At 65.9% G+C, this 22,252-nt stretch overlaps 4 protein-coding genes across 7 annotated transcripts; all 4 read left to right on the top strand.

Annotated features, from left to right (window-relative positions):
• The first annotated feature begins 280 nt into the window (after window positions 1–280).
• DPM2 (dolichyl-phosphate mannosyltransferase subunit 2, regulatory) lies at window positions 281–3,530 on the top strand. Its single transcript, XM_052815277.1, has 4 exons — window positions 281–348; window positions 848–937; window positions 2,120–2,222; window positions 2,523–3,530. Exons 1-4 carry the CDS (start codon window positions 346–348, stop codon window positions 2,579–2,581), a joined length of 255 nt encoding a protein of 84 aa, XP_052671237.1. The 5' UTR covers window positions 281–345; the 3' UTR covers window positions 2,582–3,530.
• A 1,392-nt stretch (window positions 3,531–4,922) lies between these two features.
• ST6GALNAC4 (ST6 N-acetylgalactosaminide alpha-2,6-sialyltransferase 4) lies at window positions 4,923–7,673 on the top strand. Of its 2 annotated transcripts, XM_052815274.1 has the most exons (6): window positions 4,923–5,042; window positions 5,337–5,427; window positions 5,776–5,946; window positions 6,105–6,517; window positions 6,652–6,759; window positions 6,842–7,673. In XM_052815274.1, exons 2-6 carry the CDS (start codon window positions 5,416–5,418, stop codon window positions 7,029–7,031), a joined length of 894 nt encoding a protein of 297 aa, XP_052671234.1. In that variant the 5' UTR covers window positions 4,923–5,042; window positions 5,337–5,415; the 3' UTR covers window positions 7,032–7,673. The 2 variants fall into 2 exon arrangements, with proteins under 2 accessions (XP_052671234.1, XP_052671235.1); XM_052815275.1 differs by lacking the exon at window positions 5,337–5,427 and having other exon boundaries at window positions 4,973–5,042.
• A 1,082-nt stretch (window positions 7,674–8,755) lies between these two features.
• On the top strand, window positions 8,756–13,203 carry ST6GALNAC6 (ST6 N-acetylgalactosaminide alpha-2,6-sialyltransferase 6). The gene is given in 9 exon segments (XM_052815276.1): window positions 8,756–8,845; window positions 9,351–9,496; window positions 9,864–9,931; window positions 10,531–10,595; window positions 10,740–10,859; window positions 10,861–10,920; window positions 11,124–11,521; window positions 11,731–11,838; window positions 11,919–13,203. Coding segments are annotated over 6 exon segments (891 nt in total). The 5' UTR covers window positions 8,756–8,845; window positions 9,351–9,496; window positions 9,864–9,931; window positions 10,531–10,580; the 3' UTR covers window positions 12,109–13,203.
• A 748-nt stretch (window positions 13,204–13,951) lies between these two features.
• On the top strand, window positions 13,952–19,596 carry AK1 (adenylate kinase 1). 3 transcript variants are annotated; one of them, XM_052815804.1, is made up of 7 exons: window positions 13,952–14,054; window positions 15,942–15,984; window positions 17,136–17,171; window positions 17,926–18,089; window positions 18,312–18,428; window positions 18,877–19,068; window positions 19,374–19,596. In XM_052815804.1, the coding sequence occupies exons 1-7, from the start codon at window positions 13,971–13,973 to the stop codon at window positions 19,437–19,439; spliced, it is 702 nt and encodes a 233-aa protein (XP_052671764.1). In that variant the 5' UTR covers window positions 13,952–13,970; the 3' UTR covers window positions 19,440–19,596. The 3 variants fall into 3 exon arrangements, with proteins under 3 accessions (XP_052671764.1, XP_052671765.1, XP_052671763.1); XM_052815805.1 differs by having other exon boundaries at window positions 14,014–14,086; XM_052815803.1 differs by lacking the exon at window positions 13,952–14,054 and adding an exon at window positions 15,508–15,711.
• Window positions 19,597–22,252: the final 2,656 nt, after the last annotated feature.

Below are 22,252 nucleotides of genomic sequence, written 5' to 3'. Positions count from 1 at the left end.
GGAGCTAACGCGGGGCCGGGGGGCTGCAGCGGCCGCCCTCTCCCTTCCCCGGCGGGGTTCGGTGAAGCCCAGCACAGCCCCCGCACCGCCCGGTCCCCCCCCGCCTCTCCCCACCGCGAAGGCCGAGCCCCGGCGCTGCGGGCCGGGCCGCCGCTCCCGCCGCGGGACTACGTCTCCCGTCATGCTCCGGGCGAGCCGCCCCCCGCCACGCTTCCCACAAGCCTGCCGCGCTGATTGGTCACTTCCGGCGGCGGGGAGGGCGTGGCTGGCGCACGGCGCTCTGATTGGTGGTCGCTCCCGGAAGGACGGTGCTGGCGGGGAGGGAGGCCGGGGCTGCCAGTCGCCATGGTGAGTGGGGTCGGGTGCGTCGACGGCGCCGGGACGGGCCCGGGGCTCCTCCGGAGGCGGCGGCGGCCCGCGGCGTGTCCCTGCTCGGACCGTTAACGTGGCGGTGCTCGGGCTGAAATGGCGGCCGGGAGCCAGCCCGGGGCCTCCTGGCTACCCGCCCCCGGCGGGGCAGGCTGGGCCCCGGCCGCCTCCTGGGGCCTTGCCGGGGCCGGTACTTGGGAGGACTGGGCCAGACCCGCGGGGTGTGAACCGGCGCGGCCGGGCGGGAGCTCCGGGAGCGCTCCCAGCAGCAGGGCCCGGCCGTTCTCCCTGCGGCCCTCACGGGGGGTTATTTCTGCCGCAGGGGCTCTCACCCCCCACTCCCCTCCCCTCCGTGTTTCGGTCCCGCCGCGGTGCATTCTCGTAACCCGGGGCTGAGCAAACAGCAGGTGCCCGTTAACCGTTCCTGCGCAGATGCTGCAGCGTGCGGATCCCGCACTGACTCTCTCTCCCTTTGCAGGCCACAGCAACAGACCAGCTGGTTGGATTCGGTTTGGTTGCTTTCAGCCTCGTCCTCTTTGTTTACTACACCCTCTGGATCATCGTACTGGTACGGGGCTCCTCTGGCCATTACAATCCCAGTCACTTCACACTCAGGTGTTTGCGTAGGCTTTGTTTAGGTGCTGATGTGTCCGTGTGCCTGAAGGACTCTGCCTGGCCAGCTTTGTGGTTAAAAATTTCAGGGCAGAGCTTCCTCTGTTTGCTGGCACAGCCCTTGCCCCTTCTGGGTGTGCCCACCCTTGCCTGGGCGAGACCAAGCTTTGATCGTGCCGCCTGCCCTGCTGTTCTCAGGCAGGCTGACCTGGCCGGTGTAAGATCCAGGGCTCACTCAAGCTGTCAGCGAGAGCTGAAGCCTGGTCCCTCTGGAGGTGTTGTCATTGGTGTTCACGTTTGCAGGCCCCCAGATTCCTGGTTCTGGTGGGAGATCACAGAAGGAAGCATAAAAAAAGGTGACTTATCAAATCTGGAGCCCGCTAGGGAGGAGAAGAGTTTAGGGAATGCAGAGCTCTGGAAAAGTGATTGTGAGTCTGATAGTTCACCCACTTCTAGGGACACATCAGCTGGGATCATTAGTGGTTTTCTTCCTGGAAAGAAATATCTCCTCCTGAGCTTTCCAGGTACGAGAGGCCTAGTTCAGCCCTGGGCTGATGTCTGAACTCCTGGTAGCTTCCCCTCTAACCTCAGATTTTTTAATTCCCCTCTTGTGTCTGCTTACTTCATTGTCTGATACATGTTTATACAGGTCTGTAGTCCTGGGAGCACGTAGGTGTGCTCGCTGCTGTGTAGGAATCCTTACACTGCTCTCTAGTGTCCAAAGCCTTCCACTGGCTTCCGCAGAGGGACGGATCCTGGCGGCATCGCCATAAAGCAGAGCCGCTATCATCTGCTTCCTTCTGCAGGGCAGAGAGTCCTGCCCTGGGGATTTGCTGTCTTCAGCACCAAGCGGGCCGGCAGCCGTGCCCACCCTGAGACCCCAGTGCTGCAGGACCCCTGTGCCAGCCTTGTGTAGCTGCCCCTCGTTGTCTGCTGAGCGCTGAAGCCTTCACTGCCCGCCCACTGTCGCATCCCTGCAGCTGTAGGCTGAGCCACATGCGGGTCTGGGCACCCTTTTTTTAGCTATCTCCTCACGCCTGATATTTCCATCCTGCTTTCGAAACCACGAGGCTGCAGGTGTCGGGGACTTGCCCTGGTGTTGTGCCTACCTGCTGACTCCCCTCTCTGTCTCCTGCAGCCCTTCATCGACAGCGACCACGGAATCCACCGGTACTTCTTGCCTAGGGAGTATGCAGTTATCATCCCCATGGTGGCCGGGTTGCTGCTGCTGCTATTTATAGGTGAGTGTTATTTCTGTTGTTCTAATTAGAAGCTTCTAAATTGGGAAGAGAGAAGAGCGTTGCTAGGGGGTTAGCTAACGTGTGACGCTCATGACATGCTCTCTGTGGCTACTGCTGTAGCTTAGCCTGGCACGGGCTCTCGGGGCATGTGTTTGTGTGCAACTTTGGCTGATTGAACCTCTGGACAGTGGAATTGTTTCTTCCTCACTCTGCTGAGGTTCTGTTTCTCACTACAATGTGTTTTAAAAGAGCCTGTAATTAGAAGTTTTCCAGCTGAATCTCCTCTCTCTCTCGTGGTAGGTGTTTTCATAATGGTTGTGATGTGGAAGAGCAGGAAACCTGTGAAGAAATCAGAATGAAGGCCCAGCTGAGAACGATGAGGAGAAGGCGCCCACCCTGCGGCATCGTAGCCAGGAAAAGACTTTGCCTGCAGCACCGGGCAGACGCCTCCTCTGGAGCGCTCGGCGCCGAACTGGCTGCGCTCTCCCACGTTCCTTCCTGCAGAGATGAAGCCTTCTGTAGTTTACAACTTACTGACCAAAGGGAAGCAAAACTGACCTCTGGGGGCTCATTGAGAGAGGGACCAGAGCCCCGGCTGTGAGGGACCTGCTCCCCAGCTGGGTCTGCCTGTATCAGCTGTGCTTCGGACCGTGCTGGCTAGAGGAGCTGTTGGGGTCCAGCAGCTGTAACTACCAGAGTGCAAGTCAAGCCCTGCCTGCTGCTTGGCCTCTGGGTAATCCTTCCCCTCTGCTCTTGCTGTGTCCAGTAGTTTGTTCCTTCTGGGGTTTTTTAAATGTTTACATATGGTTTGTGGGGTTTTTTTTAATTTCGTTCAAGTTTGAGGGGAAAGAAATGAGACTTTGGGCTTGGAAAAGGCAGGCTTGCATTCTCCATTTGCCTGCTGGAAGGGCTAATTGTGGTGCTGGTGGGCTCCTACCTTTCTAAAGAGGGACCCCTGTGAGGCCGGGCATGCAGAGGATGCAGGGACAGTGCCACGGCTGCCCTCTGCGTCCCCTCATGCAGTCATCCAGCTGAGGGGGTGGCGAGGAGATGTCCTGGGTCACAAGGAAGCGTTCAGGGTGCAGTTCCCATCACAGCTGTCAGCTGCTGGCTGGGTTCCTGCCCCTGGACAAGGTCCTGTCTGCCAGCTGGGCTGGGGCTGAGCAGGCAGGTGTGGTGGCACCCTGTCCTTTCCCCCTGGGGTTTCGTCTGCTGGCAGCAGCCGCTGCCCCGAGGTGTGGTGCCCTCGCGGCTCCCCCAGACCGCAGCGAGCAGGATCACCCTCAATAAAGGTCCACAAGGTCTCGGTCCCTGTCCTCTGCCTGTGCCGAGGGGGGTACTGACGGCCTGCCGGAATGGTTTCTGCTGCATGGCCCTGGCAGCACCTGATGCCGTGCTGGGGAAGGTCCTGACGGGAACCCTGTCTGGCCGGTGGGGCCAGGCAGGGAAGAGCCAGATAGAATCTGGCCGGTCATACCCAGCCTTGTGCTGGCTCTGCTGTACTTGGGGGACTGCTTTACCCTGCCTGGAGTGGCTCCGGCAAAGGAGGGCAGATTTGGGGTGCTGTGATCCTTCTTGCATGTACTGTGAACTTTCCCTACCAGACAGCAGCGTGTCCCATCATCTCCTGTCCTCCTGGGGGGTGATGCTGGTGGTTCAGGGGCACCCCAGGTGCTGCAGGTCTTGGGCTGAACCTGGCTGCGGTTTAACCTGCTGCGTGACTGGAGCCGGTGGGTGGGCCAGAGACGAGGCTCCAGCTGGAGGTTTGTTTCCAGCTCTTGCAGAGGCTGCCTGCCCGTGCCAGGCTGCACACCCGCCCCGCTTGCCTGTCACTGCGCCCTCCCCGAGGCCGAGTCCTCCATCCCCCTGTTTAACCTTGCCTGTGTCTTGCTGCTGCCCCTTCTCCCAGTGAGGAATCCCTCGCTCACCTTCCCAGCCCCTCGCCTGCTGGTGCTGGATGTGCGTGGCTCAGCCTGTCCGGGGAAGGTGAGTTTGAGCTGGGGCAGGGGGAGACAAAAGGGGGAAAGATTCAGTCATGTCTCTGAGCAACTCCAGGTGTGCCCCCCAGGCACTGCTTCCTGCGGCGTCCCTGTCACCTCCTCTCCCCTCCTGGTCGAAGCCTGCAGAGGACAGGATTGGGACCAGTTTCAGGGTTACTTCTCATATTTCTTTGTCAACAGTGGGAGAAAGCAAAGTCCAGTATCCCCCCCCCCCGGGCAGGTGGGCAGCAGGCAGCTCACTCTGGAGACATTTCTCACAGGTGCTCAGCAGCTTGGCCCTGGCATGAGGGGCTGTGGGTGACGGGTGGTCCCCAGGACCATGGGGGGACCAGGGTACCAAAAGGCCTCCCTGCCTGCCCTGGCCTGGCTCCTGAGCCATTTTGGATCATTTTGGCCCCTGGGCTGTTCCCACCATGCCAGGGCCCGGCATGTTTGGGTGCTAGAGGTGAGGAAGGGGCTTTGGGACACGGGGGGTGGCTGCAGGGACCCTCAGGCTGGAGGGAAGCCTGAGAGGGCAGAGCAGAGAAACGGGTGCCGGGGTCGGTACCGGAGCACACAGGGTGGGTGCTGGGCCCGGTACCGGGACGGCTGGTTGCAGGACGCAGGGGATGGGTGCCGGGGACGGTCCCGGTGCTGGGCTGCGGGCGCGTCCCCGGAGGAGCCGGGGCGGGCGGGGGCGGTCCCGGTCCCGGCAGTGCCCGCTCGGCTCCGCTCCGCCCCGCCCCGCCAGCCCCTGCCCGGTGCCGCCCGGCCGGGATGCGGGACCCGGCGGCGGCCCTGGGGGCCGGGGAGCGGCACCGCCGCGGGGGCTCCCGGCGCGGTGAGTGGGGCCGGTACCGGGGGCTGGGGGGGCCGCTCCGAGGGGCCGCCCCTGCCCGGGGTGGAGGGGGGGCGGCACCCGCGGGGCCCCGCGGCAGGACGGTGGGCACGGGGGGGGGGGGGGCCGGGGCGTGGGGAGGTCCGAGACTCGGGGGGATCCCGGCACACGGCATGGGGGGGGGGGTCGGGCTGGGCGTTGGGGTACAGGGGTGGGGGGCCGCTGGGAGACCCCACCCTCGGGGGTCCCCTGCACCCCGCTCGCCCGGTGCCGCCGCTGAGCCCGCTCTGCGTGCAGGGTGCGAGCCCCCACCCTCTGGGTGACCCCCCCGGACCCCGCCGGGCGACCCGCCAGGCCCTCGTCCCCCCCCCCGAGGATGAAGACGCTGGTGAGTACCCGCTGGGACGGAGGGCGCGGGGGGGGAAGCGAGGGGCCGGGGGGGGGGGGGGTGCCGCTCGGCCCGAAAGCGGTGCGGGGGTGGGCGGGGAGGGCGCAGCCTGGCAGCTGCCGGTCCCCGCAGGCAGCGCGGAGCCGCGTGGGCCCCCGCTGCCTGCAGGAAGTGAGCGAGGCCCAGGCAGCCGGCGCTCCCCGCTGCGGCTCCTCGCTGCAGCCCGGCCCCCCCCCCCCCCCCCACCGTCAGCAGAGCCGGGCCCGACCACCCTCCTCCGGGGGGGCTGCTCGAGCCTCACGGCGCCCGACGCCAGGCCTGGAGAAACATCTCCCGTTCCGCTTCCAGGTCCGGCTCTTCCTAACGCTGGTGTGCGTGGCGGTGGTGGCCACGCTGTACGTCCTGCTGTGCTCCCACGCCTGCCTGCGGCCCTGCTGCCGGGCCCCGGGGGAGCGGGGCAGCCCAGTGGCACCCGACGTCCTCAGCTTCCAGGGGTACAGCCGCGTCCCCGACGGGAAGGTGCGTGGGGATGGGGCAGCGCTGGGGCTGGTGGGGCAGCTCGACCCACCCGTGCCTCAGTTTCCCCTTCCTTAGGGAAGGGCGGATGGGGCTGCGGTGTGTCCGGCTGCTGTGGGAGGGAAGGGGGACCCGGCTGCTGACGGCGCATCTCCCCGCAGCCACTGGAGCGACCGCTGTGCCGCCGCTGCGCCGTCGTTTCCAGCTCGGGGCAGATGCTGGGCTCGCGCCTGGGACGGGCCATCGACCGGCAGGAGTGCGTCCTGCGCATGAACCATGCCCCCACCGTCGGCTACGAGGAGGATGTGGGGGCACGGAGCACCATCCGGGTGGTGTCGCACACCAGCGTCCCGCTGCTGCTGAGGAACCAGCCTTACTTCTTCCAGCAGTCCCAGGAGACCCTCTACATCATCTGGGGGCCGGCAAAGAAGATGAACCGGGAGAAGGTGGGCACCACCTACCAGGTGCTGCTGAATGTGATGGAGACGTACCCCCGCCTGCAGATCTACACCCTGACGGAGGAGAAGATGGCGTATTGTGACGACATCTTCCAGAACGAGACAGGGAAGAACAGGTACCGCTGGCTCCCGAGGAGCCCCGGTCGGGTCCCCCCACCGTAGAACCTGTCCTCCCCCATTGGGCACCCATAGCCCGGCTGGGACGGCAGCACCGTGCCACCCGCTCCAGCGCGGCCGGGGTGCTTTGCAGGATGAAGTCCGGCTCCTTCCTAAGCACGGGCTGGTTCACCATGATCCTGGCCATGGAGCTGTGTGAGCAGATCTGCGTCTTCGGCATGGTCAGCGACAGCTACTGCAGGTGCGTGGGGAGCGGTGGGGGCAGGCGCGGTGTGGTCCGGTGTCCCCCCAAGCCCCGCGCCCACCCCGTCCCCTCCCACCAGGGAGAAGAACCACTCAAGTGTGCCCTACCACTACTTTGAGAAGGGCCGGCTGGACGAGTGCAGGATGTACCTGGTGCACGAGCGAGCCCGCCGTGCTGGGCACCGCTTCATCACCGAGAAAGCCATCTTCTCCCGCTGGTCCAAGAGGAGGAACATCGTCTTCACCCACCCCTCCTGGGCAGGCGGGTAGGGCACCAGCCGTGGGGCGAGGCAGCGGGCACCCCGGCGGCAGGGTGGCTCTCATCCTGCAATGATGCGTCTCTGTTCTGCTGGTGCCACGGTTGAAAGCTTTTTGCCGAGCCCCGGAGCAGGGAGTGTCCCTCTCCGCAGCGGCAGGGCCAGTTCTGAAAGCCGGTGGGTGGGCTGGGACCCCTTCTATCAGTGCACGAGGTGTGTGAGCTGGACTCATGGAGTCCCATTGGCTCCGAGCGCTTGCCCAGATGGACCCAGGGCGACCACAAAGGTTTTCCTCTTGCTCTACTGGGATGAATATTTAATGCTGGATTAAACATTCACGCTGCTGGGCTCCAGCGTGACACAGGGCAGGAGAGCTCGGCCCCGCCAGGGCCACAAGCCAGTGCTTCTCCCAGGGATGAAGCTTCGCCATGACCCCTGCCCTGAGACCTGGCACTGGGTGTGGAGTGCGGGGAGCCGGGTCCTGGCCCCCCTGTCCTGCTGCCCCCGGGCAGGTCCCTGTGGCTCCAGCTGCCCTTTGCCCCCAAGCCGGGAAGCTCAGGGGCCATGAGTGCCCTGGGAGCTCCGAGTTGCCTTGTCACAAGTGCCCTTGGATTCAGACCAAAGCAAATGTGGCCATTAAAGTGCTTTTAACTCAGTGGTGCCCCGTGCTGTGCCCCTTACAGCTGTGGGACGTGGGGACAGGGGATGGCAGCTGGTCGCAAGGCTGCCAGCGTCCCACTCCCCTGCCAGGCTAAAAATAAGAGGGGGAGGTGACGAGGGGGTAGAGCTGAGCCTGAGCATGGAGGAGGGTGCTGAATGCCAACGGCCGAGATTATTTGGGAACCGGCAGCTGTGTCTCTGCAGGATGGGCACTGGCCTGGTGGGGATTCCGTGCTGGGTCCAGGGTGATCCTCAGCCCCACAGGGCTCACTGCTGCCGGGCCGCAGGCAGGATGGCTGCCAGCTCCTGTGTCCCTGGAGAGATGGGGCACGCGTGAGGCCCTGAGCCCAGCTCCACGGAGCTGCCATAGCGGCTCTTTGAACCCGTAACAGATGCCACATGTTTGGGTGGGCCTGGCGGTGTCTGGGGGGCCAGGGGTGGGCAGGTGGGGCAGACGGATCCATGTTCACTCCTGTTTCAGCTGAGGCCAAGTGCTGGGGTCAAGCGAGAAGTGAGTCGGCTGGGACTTGGGGCTGCTGCCGGGACAGCTTCCCGCAGGCGAGTGTGAACAGAAGACACCCGTGGAGCTCTTTGTTGGGTGCTCCAGCTGCCACAACCCCACGCAGCGAAGGGCAGCACTAGCACAGCAGAGCCAAAATCCTTCTCGACAGGCATTAGCCACCGCAGCGGGGATGTAGGTCCCCGTCACCGGTGGAACCCCCTCCTTGCCCCACAAAATCCCCCAGAGAGGGGCCCTGGGCTGCCCGGCCGGCACGGGAGAGGCCGCGGCATCCCAACAATGTGGCCCTGCGCCCGGCACCGGGTCAGGCACCACGTGCTGCTCCTGGCACTGGCGGGCAGCGCTGCCGCTTCCCCCCCCGCCTCCGCTACCCGCACCGGTGCCCTCGGGGTTGGGACGGGCCAGGCGGCAGGAGCGGGAGCAACCCCGACCTGCCCCGTCGGGGCCCGACGCGGGGAGGGCGGCGCTAGGACCCCCGCGGGCGCTCCCCGGCCCCGGGCGGCGCGCGGCTCCCGGGGCTCCGTGCGCGCGCGGCGGCGGCGGCCCCCGGCCGGGCGGCAGCAGCAGCAGCGGCGGCGGCATCGCGGCGCACTGCGGAGCGGAGCGGTCGGTGGACCCGGTGCTTTCCCTCCGGGCCCGTTTAGCCGGTACGGGGGACGGAACGGCTCCGTGGCCGGCCGGAGGAGCGGTCCCCGCCCCGCGGCTCCGGTGCACGGTGGATTGGGGGGGGGGGGGAGGCGCGCACCGTGCTGGTGCGCGGGGAAGGGGCCGGCTCCTCCCCGCCTGGATGCGGCCGGGCTCCGGCCTGCCCGGTTCCTGCAAAGCGGGGCTGCCGGGGAGGGCTGGCGCTTCCAGGGATGCGGGGCTGCACCCCGGGGTGGGTGAGGGCTGCACCCCCGGGAGCAGGGTGTTGCACCCCCGGGAGCGGAGGGGGGGGTTGCATGCCGGCGTGGGGGAGAATTTGCTCGTAGGAGTGGAGGAAGGTTTGCACGCCGGGGGGCCGGGGGAGGCTTTTCACTTCCCGGGATGCAGGCGGGTTTGCATCCGGGGCTGGCGGAGCACCGGCACATGGGGGTGCAGCGGGATTTGCACCCCCGCGGTGCAGGGAGGGGGGTGGGGGGGAGCGGGTCTGCATGAGCCCTTCCCCGGCAGAGCAGCGATGTGACCCCCGGGGAGTCGCCATGGCCGTGCTCGCCGGAGGGGCCTGGCAGCCCCCCGCAGCCCACGGGGCGGAGGAGGAGAGGACGGACCCCCCCGCGCCGCTCCCAGCCCGCTGCAGATGAGAGCCCCCCGCCCAGGTAAGGCCCGCGGGGTCCCCGCTGGGGGGTCACCCGTGGCCTGAGCGCTATGGAAGGAGCAAAGCGGGGTGCAGCAGGAGGAGTCCCGGCTCTGCTCCCCGCCGGGGGTCCCGGTGCCGCTCCCCAGCCTGGGCACGGCGAGACCCCTTTGCACCAACGTGCCAGGCCATTGCCTGGTCTCCCCGGGTGGGTTGGCACCTTCCCAGGCATTGACACCGGCCCTGAGAGCACTTCGGGGTCCCCGGTCCCCCCGAGGGTTGAACCCAGGCTGCTGCATAATTTCCCATCCCTGCTCCCCTCAGGGCAATTAGTAAAGAGGCTTCAATTTTTTTTTATTTTTTATTTCTAATTGCTCTGAGTACTCCAGGAGCAGCCGTGACTCACTAATGAGGACTTTGAAAAATAAATTGAGTCAGTCCATTTTTGTGAGCCCAGGTGAGTGGAGGTTAGAGCAGGTTCCCCCAGGGGTGAGCACCCAGGGTGCACCCCACATGCCTTGGGCTCCGGGGCTGGAGAGGTCCCTGCCAGCTCTGGCTGGATTTAAGCCCATGCATGAACTGAGTTGGGCAGGTCTCAGTTCCCTGCTCCCCCCCCCCCCCCGATCCGAGCCTCCACGGTGGTTGTTTTAATGGGATTTCACCGCACGAGCGGCAGGTTTACCCTCCCTGACCCTGCGGGTTTGAGTGGCTTTGGCCCCGCCGGGGCAGGATAATCCCTCCCGGGAGCTCAACCTGCCGTGGGGATCTCCCCGGCACGAGCTGTGGCCGGGTTCGGTTCCTCCGCACCGCAGAGCCCTCCCGGCCTCTGCCCACAGCGTTTCCCTTCCCCGCACCAGTGCCGGGGGCTTGTCCTCCCCTTGAAAGGGGGAGCCGGGGGTCCAGCTGGGCACCTGCCCCCTGGTGCTCTGCTCCGGCACAGCCAAGCCGGGCTGCCCAGTGGCTCATCCCGTATCCCCGCCATCCTGGCAGTCTGGGGACAGGAGCCAAAGCGCGGTGGCAAGGGGACGGCACTGGTGCTGACCGTGTGCCTTGCAGGTGCTCGCGGGACGCCGGCGATCGCTGTGCGCTGAGGCCGGCACAAAGACATGAGTGGCAGCACGGTGAGTGCCGGGGCATCGCCCAGGGGACAGCAGGCATCTCCCTGGGGACACAGGGCATCCCGCTGGAGATGCTGCCGGGAGCGGGGCCAGATGCTGACACCCGCGGGGTGGGGGCAGCGGCTGACGCTCTCCCCCCACCCGCAGAGCCAGCGCGCCGCCGCCCTGGGGGTCCTCTTTGCCCTGATCATGTTGCTGATCATCTACAGCTCCGGCAGCGGGAGCGAGGTCTTCCCCTACAGCCGCCTGCGGGGCAGAGCCCGCCGGCCCCCCCGACCTCAAGAAGTGGGGGGTGAAAAGCGGGTACCTGCCCGTCTGCGGGAACAAGGTACGAGCTGGATGGCAGGGTCCGGCCTCAGCGGTGGGCGCAGGATCCAGCCCTCTGCCGACATCTGGCCAAATCATCCCTTTCGGTGGGACAGCGGCTCCGCAGGGGATGTTGGTCCCTTGTCCCCTGTCCCAGCTCCATCCCTTCCCGCTGGGTCGCAGTGACACCAAAAGTCACCTGCTCATGGCACTTGTGGTCCCCAGACCCTGACTGCCCGCTGCCACCAGTGTGTCATCGTCACCAGCTCCAGCCACCTCCTGGGCACCCACCTGGGCACGGCCATCGACGGGGCCGAGTGCACCATCCGCATGAACGACGCTCCCACCACCGGCTACGAGGTCGATGTGGGCAATAAGACCAGCTTCCGCGTGGTGGCCCACTCCAGCCTCTACCGTGTCCTCAAGCGGCCCCAGGAGTTCGTCAACAAGACCCCGGAGACCATCTTCATCTTCTGGGGGCCGCCCGCCAAGATGCAGAAGAGCCTCCTGAAAATCATCCAGCGCGTCAGCGCCTCCTTCCCCAACATGACGGCCTATGTCGTCTCCCCCGGCCGCATGAAGCAGTTTGATGACCTGTTTCGGGGGGAGACAGGGAAGGACAGGTACCTCAGAGCCACCTCCTGCACTGTGTCCCCCCCCCCCTTTTTCCAGGTCCCCAGGGCAGAGCTGGCTCTTGGGGCTGCTCCATGGGATGGGCTGCAGCACTGGGCTGGGGGTGCTTGAGGAGGTTGGGGACCCTGGGGGGGGTGTGTCTGTCACCCATGTCACCTCGCCCCCATCTGGCCCCCCCACCCCCCTTTCTCCTCCCCAGGGAGAAGTCACGCTCGTGGCTCAGCACCGGCTGGTTCACCATGGTGATCGCGGTGGAGCTGTGTGATGCTGTCCACGTCTACGGCATGGTGCCACCCAACTACTGCGGGTAAGGAGACCCCTGAGCCCCGGCCCCGGCCCAGTGGCCTTGCCGTGGGGCTCACCCCACGCTTCCCCCGCTCCCTGCAGCCGCCGGCCCCCGCCCCGCCGCCTGCCCTACCACTACTACGAGCCGAAGGGCCCCGACGAGTGCACGACCTACATCCACAACGAGCGGAGCCGCAAGGGCAACCACCATCGCTTCATCACCGAGAAGCGGGTCTTCGCCAGCTGGGCCGGCCTCTACAACATCACCTTCTCCCACCCCACCTGGCCCTAGGGGCTGCCCCCCACCCCGAGCCGGGCAGACCCCTGGAGCTGGGATGGATGGGGGTTCCCCTGCATCCCCCTGGGAGCGGGGAGCAGTGGGAGCCAGGCATCGGAGTGCCTCCCACGGGACCACCGCCGTTGTGCACGGTGGCTCCTCGCACCTGGGATGTGTTGGGGTTTGAGCTCTTTTTTGGGGGGGCCAGGTGGTGAGTGCAGGGTTTGGGGTGTCATCCCCCCCGCCTTCCATGGGCGGGAGGCGTGGGGGTGAGATCCTTCCCGATCCTGGTCCAGGGGCGTTGCAGCCCCTGCGAGCACATGGGGTGGGGGGGGCCGGGTCCCCTCAGCTCAGTTGGGGGTTGCATCACTTTTGGGGCCACTGCAGAGACTGTTTCTCCCAGCCTCCTGGGTGGGGGGACCCCTCTTGGGGCTCAGCTCCCCTCTGCCATCCCCAGCACCCCGATCCCGGTCCACAAGCATCCTTCCCTCCGCAGAACCCTGCAGTGTTTTGTGGGACCCCATGGGGGTGACACTACCACCCTCAGTTCCCCGGCACCCCAAAAACACCTGGCCCTTCCCAGCACTGCTGTGCCCCACACCCACACTGCCAGAACCTTTTCTAACTGACTGACGGGATTTTGGGGGGTTTTTGGGGGCTTTTGGTTTTTTCCCCCCTGCTTCTGGTCCTGGGGTTTGTATTTGGGTTCCCCGGCCAAAGGAGCGAGCGGGGGCTGCTCGTTAGTGGTAACGAAGGGGCCAGCAGCAGCCTGTGACTGGGTCCTCATCATTTATTAACCGCTTATAAACTATTTAGAAGCGGGCATGTAGCGGGGGGGTTGGCAGTGCTCCTCAGCACCCTGCGGCTGGGGGGTGGATTTTGTTATTAATTTCTCAGCAGCGGAGAAGTGGGTTTGGGGAAAACAGCTAAATACGGTGTGTTTGGGTGCTGAGCCCCGGCAGGGCTCAGTGCCTCAGTTTCCCTCAGGCTGTGGCCCGTCCCCATTGCGGCTGGGGCTTTGGGGACTCGGTGCCAGAGGAAGCCAAAGGGCACCCACATTTTGTAATGGTTTGTACAGGAATAAATATTGCTGCAGTCTGTTGCCTTGGGCCCTGGCTCTGGGCTGGGTTTTTGGGGCTGGGCAGTGGGTGCCGGCGGTGCCATCACAGGAGGTCTTGCCCCCCCCTGCCCCGAGCCCGCAGTGGTGCTGGTCCTGGGCACTCAGGAGCATGTGGGAAGGGGACCAGTGTGTCCAGGTGGGACCCATGTCCAGCAGCCGGCTGACCCCAGCAGTGAGCCATCCCCCACCAGTGCCTGCCCTGGAGCGGGTGGCAGCTGAGACCTCCCCAACTTGTGTCACCCCAGCCAGCTGCCCTGGGGTCGCGGGGCCTTGGGACGGGGTCTTTGCAGCCACGGTAGAAGGAGGAAAGGCAGGTAAGGCCACTGCACCCCCGGGGCTTTACCCCCCCCACCCCTGCCCCGGGGTTGGCAGGGTGCGGGTGCCAGCCGGGGTGCTGCGGGTGGATGGGGACAGGGATGGGGACGTGGGGACAGGGATGGGGACATGGGGACGGGGATGGGAGAGGAGCCGCGGGGATGTCTCAGGGACCCCAAACCCAGCAGAGTGGAGGTTGCCCCCGCAGGTGGGGAAACTGAGGCACGGGGCGGGGGGGGGTGGGTCCGCACCCCTCGGCCACGGAGGGACTAACGGCATCCCAGCCCCCGGGGACCCCCCCACCGGGCCGACACAAGGAGGACCGATGCTACCGGGGGGGGGGGGGGGGGGCGATCCGCTCCCGCTGCCCGTCCCCTGCCCGTCCCCTGCCCGTCCCCTGCCCGTCCCCTGCCCGCTGGGCGGCAGCGGCCCCGCTCCCGGCATGCACCGCGGCGGCAGCGATCTATATATAGCGGTAAAAAGAGCCGGGCAGGACAGCAGGCAGCTGCCCGCCCCGCACCCAGAGGTCAGTGTCCCCCCCCACCAGCCCCCGCCTCGGTAAGGGGTGGGGGGGTCTCCCCGGTGCCGCAGCCCCGCCCGGCCCCGGCCTTGTTGGGGAAGGGGGGTTATTGCGGCACCGGCGGGTTTTGGGGGGCTCATGGAGGCGGGGGGGGGGGGGGTCTGTGCCCGCCGATGCTGCCCGGCTGGCTCCTGCCACCGGGGGGGGGCTGGCAGCATCGGCGTGGAGCAGTGCGGGGCGTTGCAGGGGATGCTGAGGGGTCTGCGTGGGGTGCTGGGGGCATCGGTGCTGAGGGGTTTGCATGGGTACTGGAACCGTTGCAGGGGATACTGGGGGGCTTGTAGGGGTGCTGGAGGCATTGCATGGGGTGCTGGGGGGCTTGCATGGGTGCTGGAGGCATTGCACAGGTCCTGGAGACTTGCGGGGGGTGCCGGGGGGCTTGTAGGGGTGCTGGAGCCATTGCATGGGTGCTGGGGACTTGCATGGGTGCTGGGGGGCTTGTAGGGGTGCTGGAGCCATTGCATGGGGTGCTGGAGCCATTGCATGGGGTGCTGGGGGGCTTGCATGGGGTGCTGGGGGGCTTGCGTGGGTGCTGGAGCCATTGCATGGGTGCTGGGAAGCTTGTAGGTGTGCTGGAGCCATTGCATAGGTGCTGGGGACTTGCAGGGAGTTCTGGAGGGATTGCAGCGGTGCTGGAGCAGCCCAGTCCTGGGGAGGGGGAGCTGGATGCCAATAGGATGGGGTGGGGGCTGGGCATGGGGATGGGTGGGTTGGAGCTGGCAGTGGGGTGAGATTGGTGGGAGCACCCCAGGGTGCGTCCTGCGATGGCCTTTGCTGGGGAGTCACAGGCCACACTATGGCCCCAGCCCCCTCCCCAGCCCCAACCCGCTGAGCTCCCTGGCCAGCACCCCCTCCCCATCTCCTCAAGACCAGGAACCTCCACATCACCCTCACCCTGCACCCATGGGCCCAGCGCTGCGCTGGATCAGGCCCCAAGCCCACACCGAGGGCCAGGGCTTCCCCCAGCCCCCCACGGCCCATCCGAGGTTGGTGCCAGCGGTCCTGGGGCTTGGCACTCCCCACGATTAGGGATCCTGGGGGTCCTGCACCCTCCCAGCCCCACCCAGACCCCGTGGGTGCCATCCCAGGCTTTGGCCCCACAGCACATGTGGGACGTGACCCGGTGCCGGTTTCAGCCCGGCCATACTTAGCCTCTGCCCTTTCCCGGCTGTAACACAACCTCGTCAGCGGCCACCGGCTCGTTTGGCCACAGGATGCCCCATCCCAGCACCCCGTCCAGCCGGTTTGGGGTGACGCACTGCGGCCAAGCAGGTTGGGTGCTGCGGGGCTGGGTGCGGGCAGGCAGGGTGGCCAAACTCACCCCCACCCCCCAAGGTGATGGGGGTGCAATGGGGTGCTGCAAGCCCCCCCTTAGGGCGCCCCCCCAAAAACCAGCCCGCGGGGAGCTAGGGGGATGCTGCCTGCATCACTTGGTGTCCTGGTGACACTGGTCAACCCAAGCTGGTTTCCAGCTGCCAGGCAGCACCCCAGGCACGGGGATGTGGTCAGGGCACGGGAGGAAGCCGGTAACGTCACCGCGCGTCACCCGGCATGGGGAAGCCCTCACCGCAGCCGGATGGGGCGGGTGGCTGCCGGGAGCCAGGTAGGTGATGGCCGTGGGCGCAGAGGTCCTGAGGTCCCTATTTTAGGGCCAAGCCAGGGGTCAGGTCTTCCGCCCCGCCACTGGCGGGGTGGAAGACCCGACCCCCGGCTTGGCCATGGAGCTGGGCACCAGCATGGCAGGGAAGGGAGAGCCGTTGTCTCCTTGCACCCCAGCCTTGGGGACCTGTGTGTCTCAGCTGTGCTATTATTCATCCTACTCTTCTCTCGCAGCCTGAAGTGCTCCTGTGCCTGGTCTGCGACAGCATGTCGACAGGTGAGTGCTCCGTCCCACTTGCATCCATCCCCTTTGTATGCATCCCCTTGGTCCTCCCGCATCTGCCCCCCCCTGCATCCATGCCCTCAATCCCCTTTGCATCCATCCCCCCTGCATCAATCCCCCTTACATCCATCCCCTCATCCCCCCTGCATCCATCCCCCCCGCATCCCCCTGTCCCCCTTGTATCCATCCCCCCTGCATCTGTCCCCTCCATCCCCCCTGCCTCTGTCCTCCTTAGGCACATCCCCTCCATCCCCCGTGTATCCCTCCCATTTGTCCTTTGCATCCATCCCCTCGGTCCCCTTTGCATCCCTGTCCTCCATCCCCCTTCCATCCCTCCCCTGTGTCCCCTCCTTTCCTCCCTCGCCTCTGTCCATCTCCCATGTCCCTCCAGCCCCCCACGTGCCCCATGTCCCCTCCGTCCCCGCCAACCACTTGGCTCCTTCCCCAGCCCTGGGGATCGCTGCGTGCTGGAGGAGTTGAAATTTCAGCTGGCTGTAATCAGGAGATGGGAGAGTGGCCCCAGAGCAGCTCGGCTTTATTTTTAGCTCTGCCTCCCCCCGCGGCGTCGCACCCCAGCATCGCCCCATGCTGCGGCCGGGCCAGATCCTGCAGGTGGTGCGGGACCCTGCGCCTGGGTGCTCAGCAGGGGACAGGGCGATTAGTGCCATCTGCACAACAGCCACCAGGTCCAGAGACCGATGCTGGGGTTCAGGGACTGCCGGGGGTTGCGCCAGGCGCTCGAGGTGTCTGTGCCAAGCTGAGCCTGCCACAGCCCCCGGTAGCCCACCGGGGTGACAAGCCGGCCACAGGGATGGATGTGGCCGGTCCCCGCCTGCGGTGGAGCCGTGGACAGTGACTGTCTCCGGGACACCACGCAGCAGTGGGATTCCAGCCCCATGGCCGAGGCGCCGTGGGGTCTTTGTGCTCAGCCACGTCCAGCCCGGCCGTCCCGACCTGCCCAGGTGACAAGGATGAGGGGGACATGCGGCTGCTTCCCTCTCCACCTTCCCACCCCCAGGGCTCTGGGATCGGTCCCCTCCATCCCCCGGAATGCCTGCCCCAGATCTGGCACCCCCCGGGGACACCTCACTCCCTGACGGGCTTTCTGGCTTTTGATAATTATTTTTTTCCTTTTCCTCCTCCAGAAAAACTCAAGCACCACAAAATCATCTTCGTGGTGGGTAAGTCTGTGTCTGGGTCCTGTCGCTGGTGGGATCAAGGCCACGGCCCAACTCTTTCCCCCTGCACCCCTGGGGTGGGGGCTGCGGGGAGCAGCCGGTGCCCAGGGCTGGGGAGCTGGGGCTGGAGGCTGAAACTGTGGGACCTCGGCTGTCCCCAGGTGCTGTGGGGTGGCCGTGGCTCCAGCCTGGCTCCTCGAGGCCACGGTGGGGTGTGCTGGGACCAGGAGGGCACCTCTGGCTGGGCATGGGGTGGCAGTGTCTGGGGTGATGTGACAGTACACCTGGGGCGTCATGTCCTGAGTGCTAATGGGGTGGTGATGGCCAGGTATCAATGGGACAGTGATGTCCTGGGTCCTGGATGGGGTGGTGATCTGCTGGGTGTCATCAGGCAGCGATGTCCTGGGTGCTGATGGGGTCGTGACAACCTGGGTGCTATTGGGACAGTGACGTCCAGGTGCTGATGGGGTGATGGTGATGTCCTGGGTGCTGATGTGGTGGTGATGCCCTGGGTGCCATCAGGGTGGTGGTGCCCACGTGCCAATTGCCAGCAGCCCATGCCACCCCCAAGCACTTGGTGTCCCCCAGCCCATCCCAGGAGCAGCTCTCCCCATCCATCTGGTGCTGGGCTTGGGAATGCCAGCCCCTATCTCACTGGGCTCTGAGGACTCCTGTGGGTCTGTGCTGCTGCTTCCACGTACCCCTCCAGCTCATTACCCATGGCTTGGGGCATGTCTGGCCCTTGTGTGACTTACAGGTGGCCCCGGCTCGGGGAAAGGGACCCAGTGTGAAAAGATCGTGCAGAAGTATGGCTACACCCACCTCTCCACGGGGGACCTGCTGCGGGCGGAGGTCAGCTCAGGCTCGGAGCGGGGCAAGAAGCTGCAGGCCATCATGGAGAAGGGCGAGCTGGTGCCCCTGGTGAGTCCCTGCGGCCACTGGCTGCCACATGGCAGGGCACGCGGGCAGGGGTGGCTGTGGGGACACCAGATACCACCATGACGGTTGGCATGTGGCGTGGGGACACGTCCATCCCTGCCACCCCAGGGGGAGGTTGCAGCAGGGATTGGGGGCTCTGGGTGCTGGGGGGGGGGGCCACGTTGTCCCAAATCAGCCCTGGCAGCTCTGTCCCCTCCTCCCCAGGACACGGTGCTGGACATGCTGCGGGACGCCATGGTGGCCAAAGCGGATGTGTCCAAGGGCTTCCTCATTGACGGCTACCCCCGCGAGGTGAAGCAGGGAGAGGAGTTTGAGAAGAAGGTGAGGGCTCATGCCATGCCATGCCACCCACCATCCATGCAGAGGGTCTCCATGGTGCCAGCAGCCCAGCCTCCCCATCCCAGCAAAGATCCCATCCCAACAGGGTCTAAACTGGGCACTGTCCCAGCCAGCAGGTCCCCCTGCCTTGGGGACAGCCTGTGCCCCTGGTGCAGTGGGGGGACATCTCTCCAGGATGTCCTCAGGCTGACAGAGGGTGACCACAGTGCTGGCGTGATGGCGATGACAGAGAGCCAGGGCTTGGCCATGGTGTCCCTCTCTTCTTCCACGTGGGTCTGGGGTGTGCCAGTGGCCCCCGACCCACGCGGAAGGAGGCAGAGGATGGCATGGGGACATCCATGACCCCCACGCTCACCACCACCATCTCCCCAAACCAAACCAGACCCATGTCGGCTTGGCGTGGTGACAACTGTGTCCCTTCTGTCCACAGATCGCCCCCCCCACACTGCTGCTCTACGTGGACGCGGGGAAGGAGACGATGGTGAAACGCCTGCTGAAGCGAGGTGAGACCAGCGGGCGGGTGGACGACAACGAGGAGACCATCAAGAAGCGTTTGGAGACCTACTACAAGGCCACCGAGCCTGTCATTGCCTTCTACAAGAGCAGAGGCATCGTCCGCCAGGTAAGCAGGAACGTGGCCAACGCTGGCACCCTCCAGCCCCACGGCTTGGGGCGCACGTGGTCCCAGGGGAGGGGAAGTCGTGGATGGGGGTGATGAGGGAAGGGGGAAAGACTCAGTCCTACCTCGTTTGGGGTGGGCTTGACCCCTCTGGTTCCCAACACGGAGTCCCCTCCAAGGATAGCCCCACACCCCTTTGCCCTAAATCAGTCCTGATCTCTATGCCCACGGCCAAAATCCATCCCTGGAAGAGCTCCGCTCGTGCTGTCCCCTCGGGTGAGCCCCCCAGCTAACCCCTCCGCACCCAGCTCAACGCCGAGGGCTCTGTGGAGGAGGTTTTCCAGCAAGTCTGCTCCCACCTCGACAGCCTGTAGCCGAACCCCCAGCCCCGCTCCCCCGCCCCTGGCGCGCTCCGGCAGAGACAGCGGAAGCGGCTTTATCCTGTTTTCGTGGACAGAGCTGCGGAGGAAATTTCAAGGACATTGTGTTTGGCTCTTTCCCGTCTCTCCCCAGTAAAGTTCACTTTAATGAGCCCAGACTTTATCTTTTTCTTCTGTCGCAGGAAATGAGTTTTTCTTTCCAGAGATTTTTTTTCTTTTTTTTTTTTTTCTCCCCCCCCTGTCGTCGTCCCCCCCCCAGCCCCTCTGGAGCTGATTAAGGGCAGGAAGCGGGTGTTTATCCCACCGGGGCAGCGGGATGCTGTGCTCGGAGGAAGGGAGGGAGCATCCCCACTGCTCACCCCAGCTTCCCAATCCACGGCCTGCAAGGAGCCTGCGGCTATGTCCTCAAGCCGGTCCCGCTTGCCCCAGTCCCGTCCCGCTTGCTGAACACCCTTGTGCTCTGGGTGTGTGTCCCTGGAGACGTGGGCAGCATCTGAGCCGTATCCTGCACATGCATCCCTTCCCTCCGGCTCTCCCGTGGGCTGCCTGGGCCTGGGGGTGGCCGGATTCAGACCCCACAGTGGGCCCAGCCATGCTGGGATGGATTTCCACCACTTTCCTGCCTTGGTATTTCCTTGTTTCTTTTGGCTGTCAGGTTTTTTTGGGGTGCGTGGTGGCTGCGATGTAGTGTTTCGGGGTGGCACAACGCCCTGGAGCGGGGTGCTCCCTGCCCTGCTGCATCTGGGCACCTGCTGCCATCGGTGCCACCTCTCAGCCCAGGATGCAGCCCTGTCCCCGGGGGCTGAGGGTCTCGCTGGGGACACCCAGCTGAGCCTGGCCACCAGGCTGGGTGTCCTTGTGGGTAGAGGACAGGGTGGGCGTCCTCATGGGGGGGTGAGTTGCAGGGCCCCCCCTCCCAGACAGGCAGTTGGAGTGCTGGTGTGGGGGAAGGGGATATGGGGGCTCCCCAGCATCTGCAGAGCTGCCCAGGCACGATGCCACGGCAGAGGGGCTGCAGCAGGGCTGGGGTTCACCCAGCCATAGTGAGGGCAGGAGGCAGCAGAGCTGCAACCCCGGCAGGGCCCCCCACCACTCACTTTTGGGCTGCTGGGAGCCAGGCACAGAGCCAGGGGGCTGAGGGGCCGCGGGGGGGGCTGGCAGTACCGGGGGCAGCTGAGGTCGCGGGGCCGGAGCAGAGGAAGGAAGCGAGCGGGGAAAAAACAAAAATCCCCAAGAAGAAAACCCAAAGCCGCCAGGCTCCGACATCAGCCCTGTGCCCGGGGAGCAAAGGAGCTACCGGCAGAGCTCGGGGCGCTGGGGGGGGGCAGCCGTGCGGCCGGGCAGGAAGGATGCAGGCATCGGACCGGGGCTGGGGTGCTGCCAGCACAGTTGAGCCGGGGCTGGGGTCAGCGGGCGCTTGCCTCATGCTGGTGAGGACGAGGGGACGGGGGGGATGGGTGATTTGGGATGCTACAACCTAAAGCCGGGGAGCGGGGTGACCCGCCTCCCTTGTGCCTCCATTCCTCTTTGGGTGTGCTGTGAGCGTGCCTCAGTTTCCCCAGGTGGTGAGCAGAGTGGCGGGGCTGGGAGGGGGGGACCCTACAGTGCCCAGCAGGCCTGGGCACCCTGCCCTCCTCCCCAGCATGGCCCCTGGCTGCTTGGTTGATGGGTTTTTAGATTCTTTTCCTCTGGCTGGAAAGCCCGAGGCCTCCCCCATAAGCTGGGGGGGGGGGAAAGATGCTGTGCTGGGGCTGAGCTGGGTGCACCAGGCTGTATGTGCAGCCACAGCCACCCTCCCGCCTGTCACCCTGCAGCCACCACCATCCCAGGGTCCATCGCCGAGGGCCTCCTGCTCATGGCCCTGCAGTGTCACCGCGGGGAGAGGGGTGCGGGAGGGCCAGGGGTGCCCGTGCCTGGTCCTGGTCCCCATCCCTGTCCCCAGCCCCGGCTGAGCACCCATCCCCACGGTCCCCAGGAGATGGCAGTGCTCTGTCATGGGAGATGTCTGCTGCTCGCCCCAGGGTCACAGACATCTCCAGGGACATCCTGGCTGGTGTGGACAGGCTTCACTGGCATCCCTGGCAGGTCCCCACGCCGTCCCCCTGCCCGTGGCCGTGGGGCAGGATGGAGACAAGCCCCGGGGGCCTGACCCACCCCTGGCACGGGGTTCCTGGCTCCCAGCCTCCCCGTTAGCTCTCACCTCGGGCAGCAGCCGCTGGCACATGTGGGAGGCATGGGGCAGGGGTGCAGAAGTGGCTCCCTGGGTACCCCCAGCCACCCCATGGCTCCCACCTCGGTGGTGCTTCGCTTCGCTGTGACCCCCTGCCCCAGGGGACCTCTCCCCCCCCTGCAAACCCGCCTGCCAGGCAGGGATGTCCAGGCCATCCCCGGCTGTGGCCTGGCCACAGGGTACAGGCAAGGCAGGCAGCAGTGCTGTGGGACCCTCCATCCGCCCCACAGCCCCAAGGTGGGCATCCAGGGCCGTGGGACAGTCACCGGCCTGGGACACGGTGACCCTGCTGGGGTGCTGGCTGGGGGCAGTGTGGGCTGAATGTCGGGGTGCCGTGGGGCAGCTCCCGTCCCCATTGCCATGGGGCAGCCCCCTCCTCACTGTGCAGGTCGGGCTGTGCTGCAGCAGTGTGTGTGGGGGGGGGTATTTTGGCGGGCGCACCCCACCCGAACCCCTGTGTCCCACCCCTCCGCTCACCAGTGCCAGCCCGGGGGGGTCCCAGGGGACACCCACCCCCGGTACCAGTGCCCCCTCTCCCCCCCTCTCTCCGGTGCTCAGGGTGCTTCCAGCGCACTCC

The sequence above is a fragment of the Harpia harpyja genome, chromosome 19, assembly GCF_026419915.1.
Source record: "Harpia harpyja isolate bHarHar1 chromosome 19, bHarHar1 primary haplotype, whole genome shotgun sequence".
Lineage (NCBI taxonomy): Eukaryota > Metazoa > Chordata > Aves > Accipitriformes > Accipitridae > Harpia > Harpia harpyja.
This window is presented reverse-complemented; position numbering and strand designations above follow the sequence as displayed.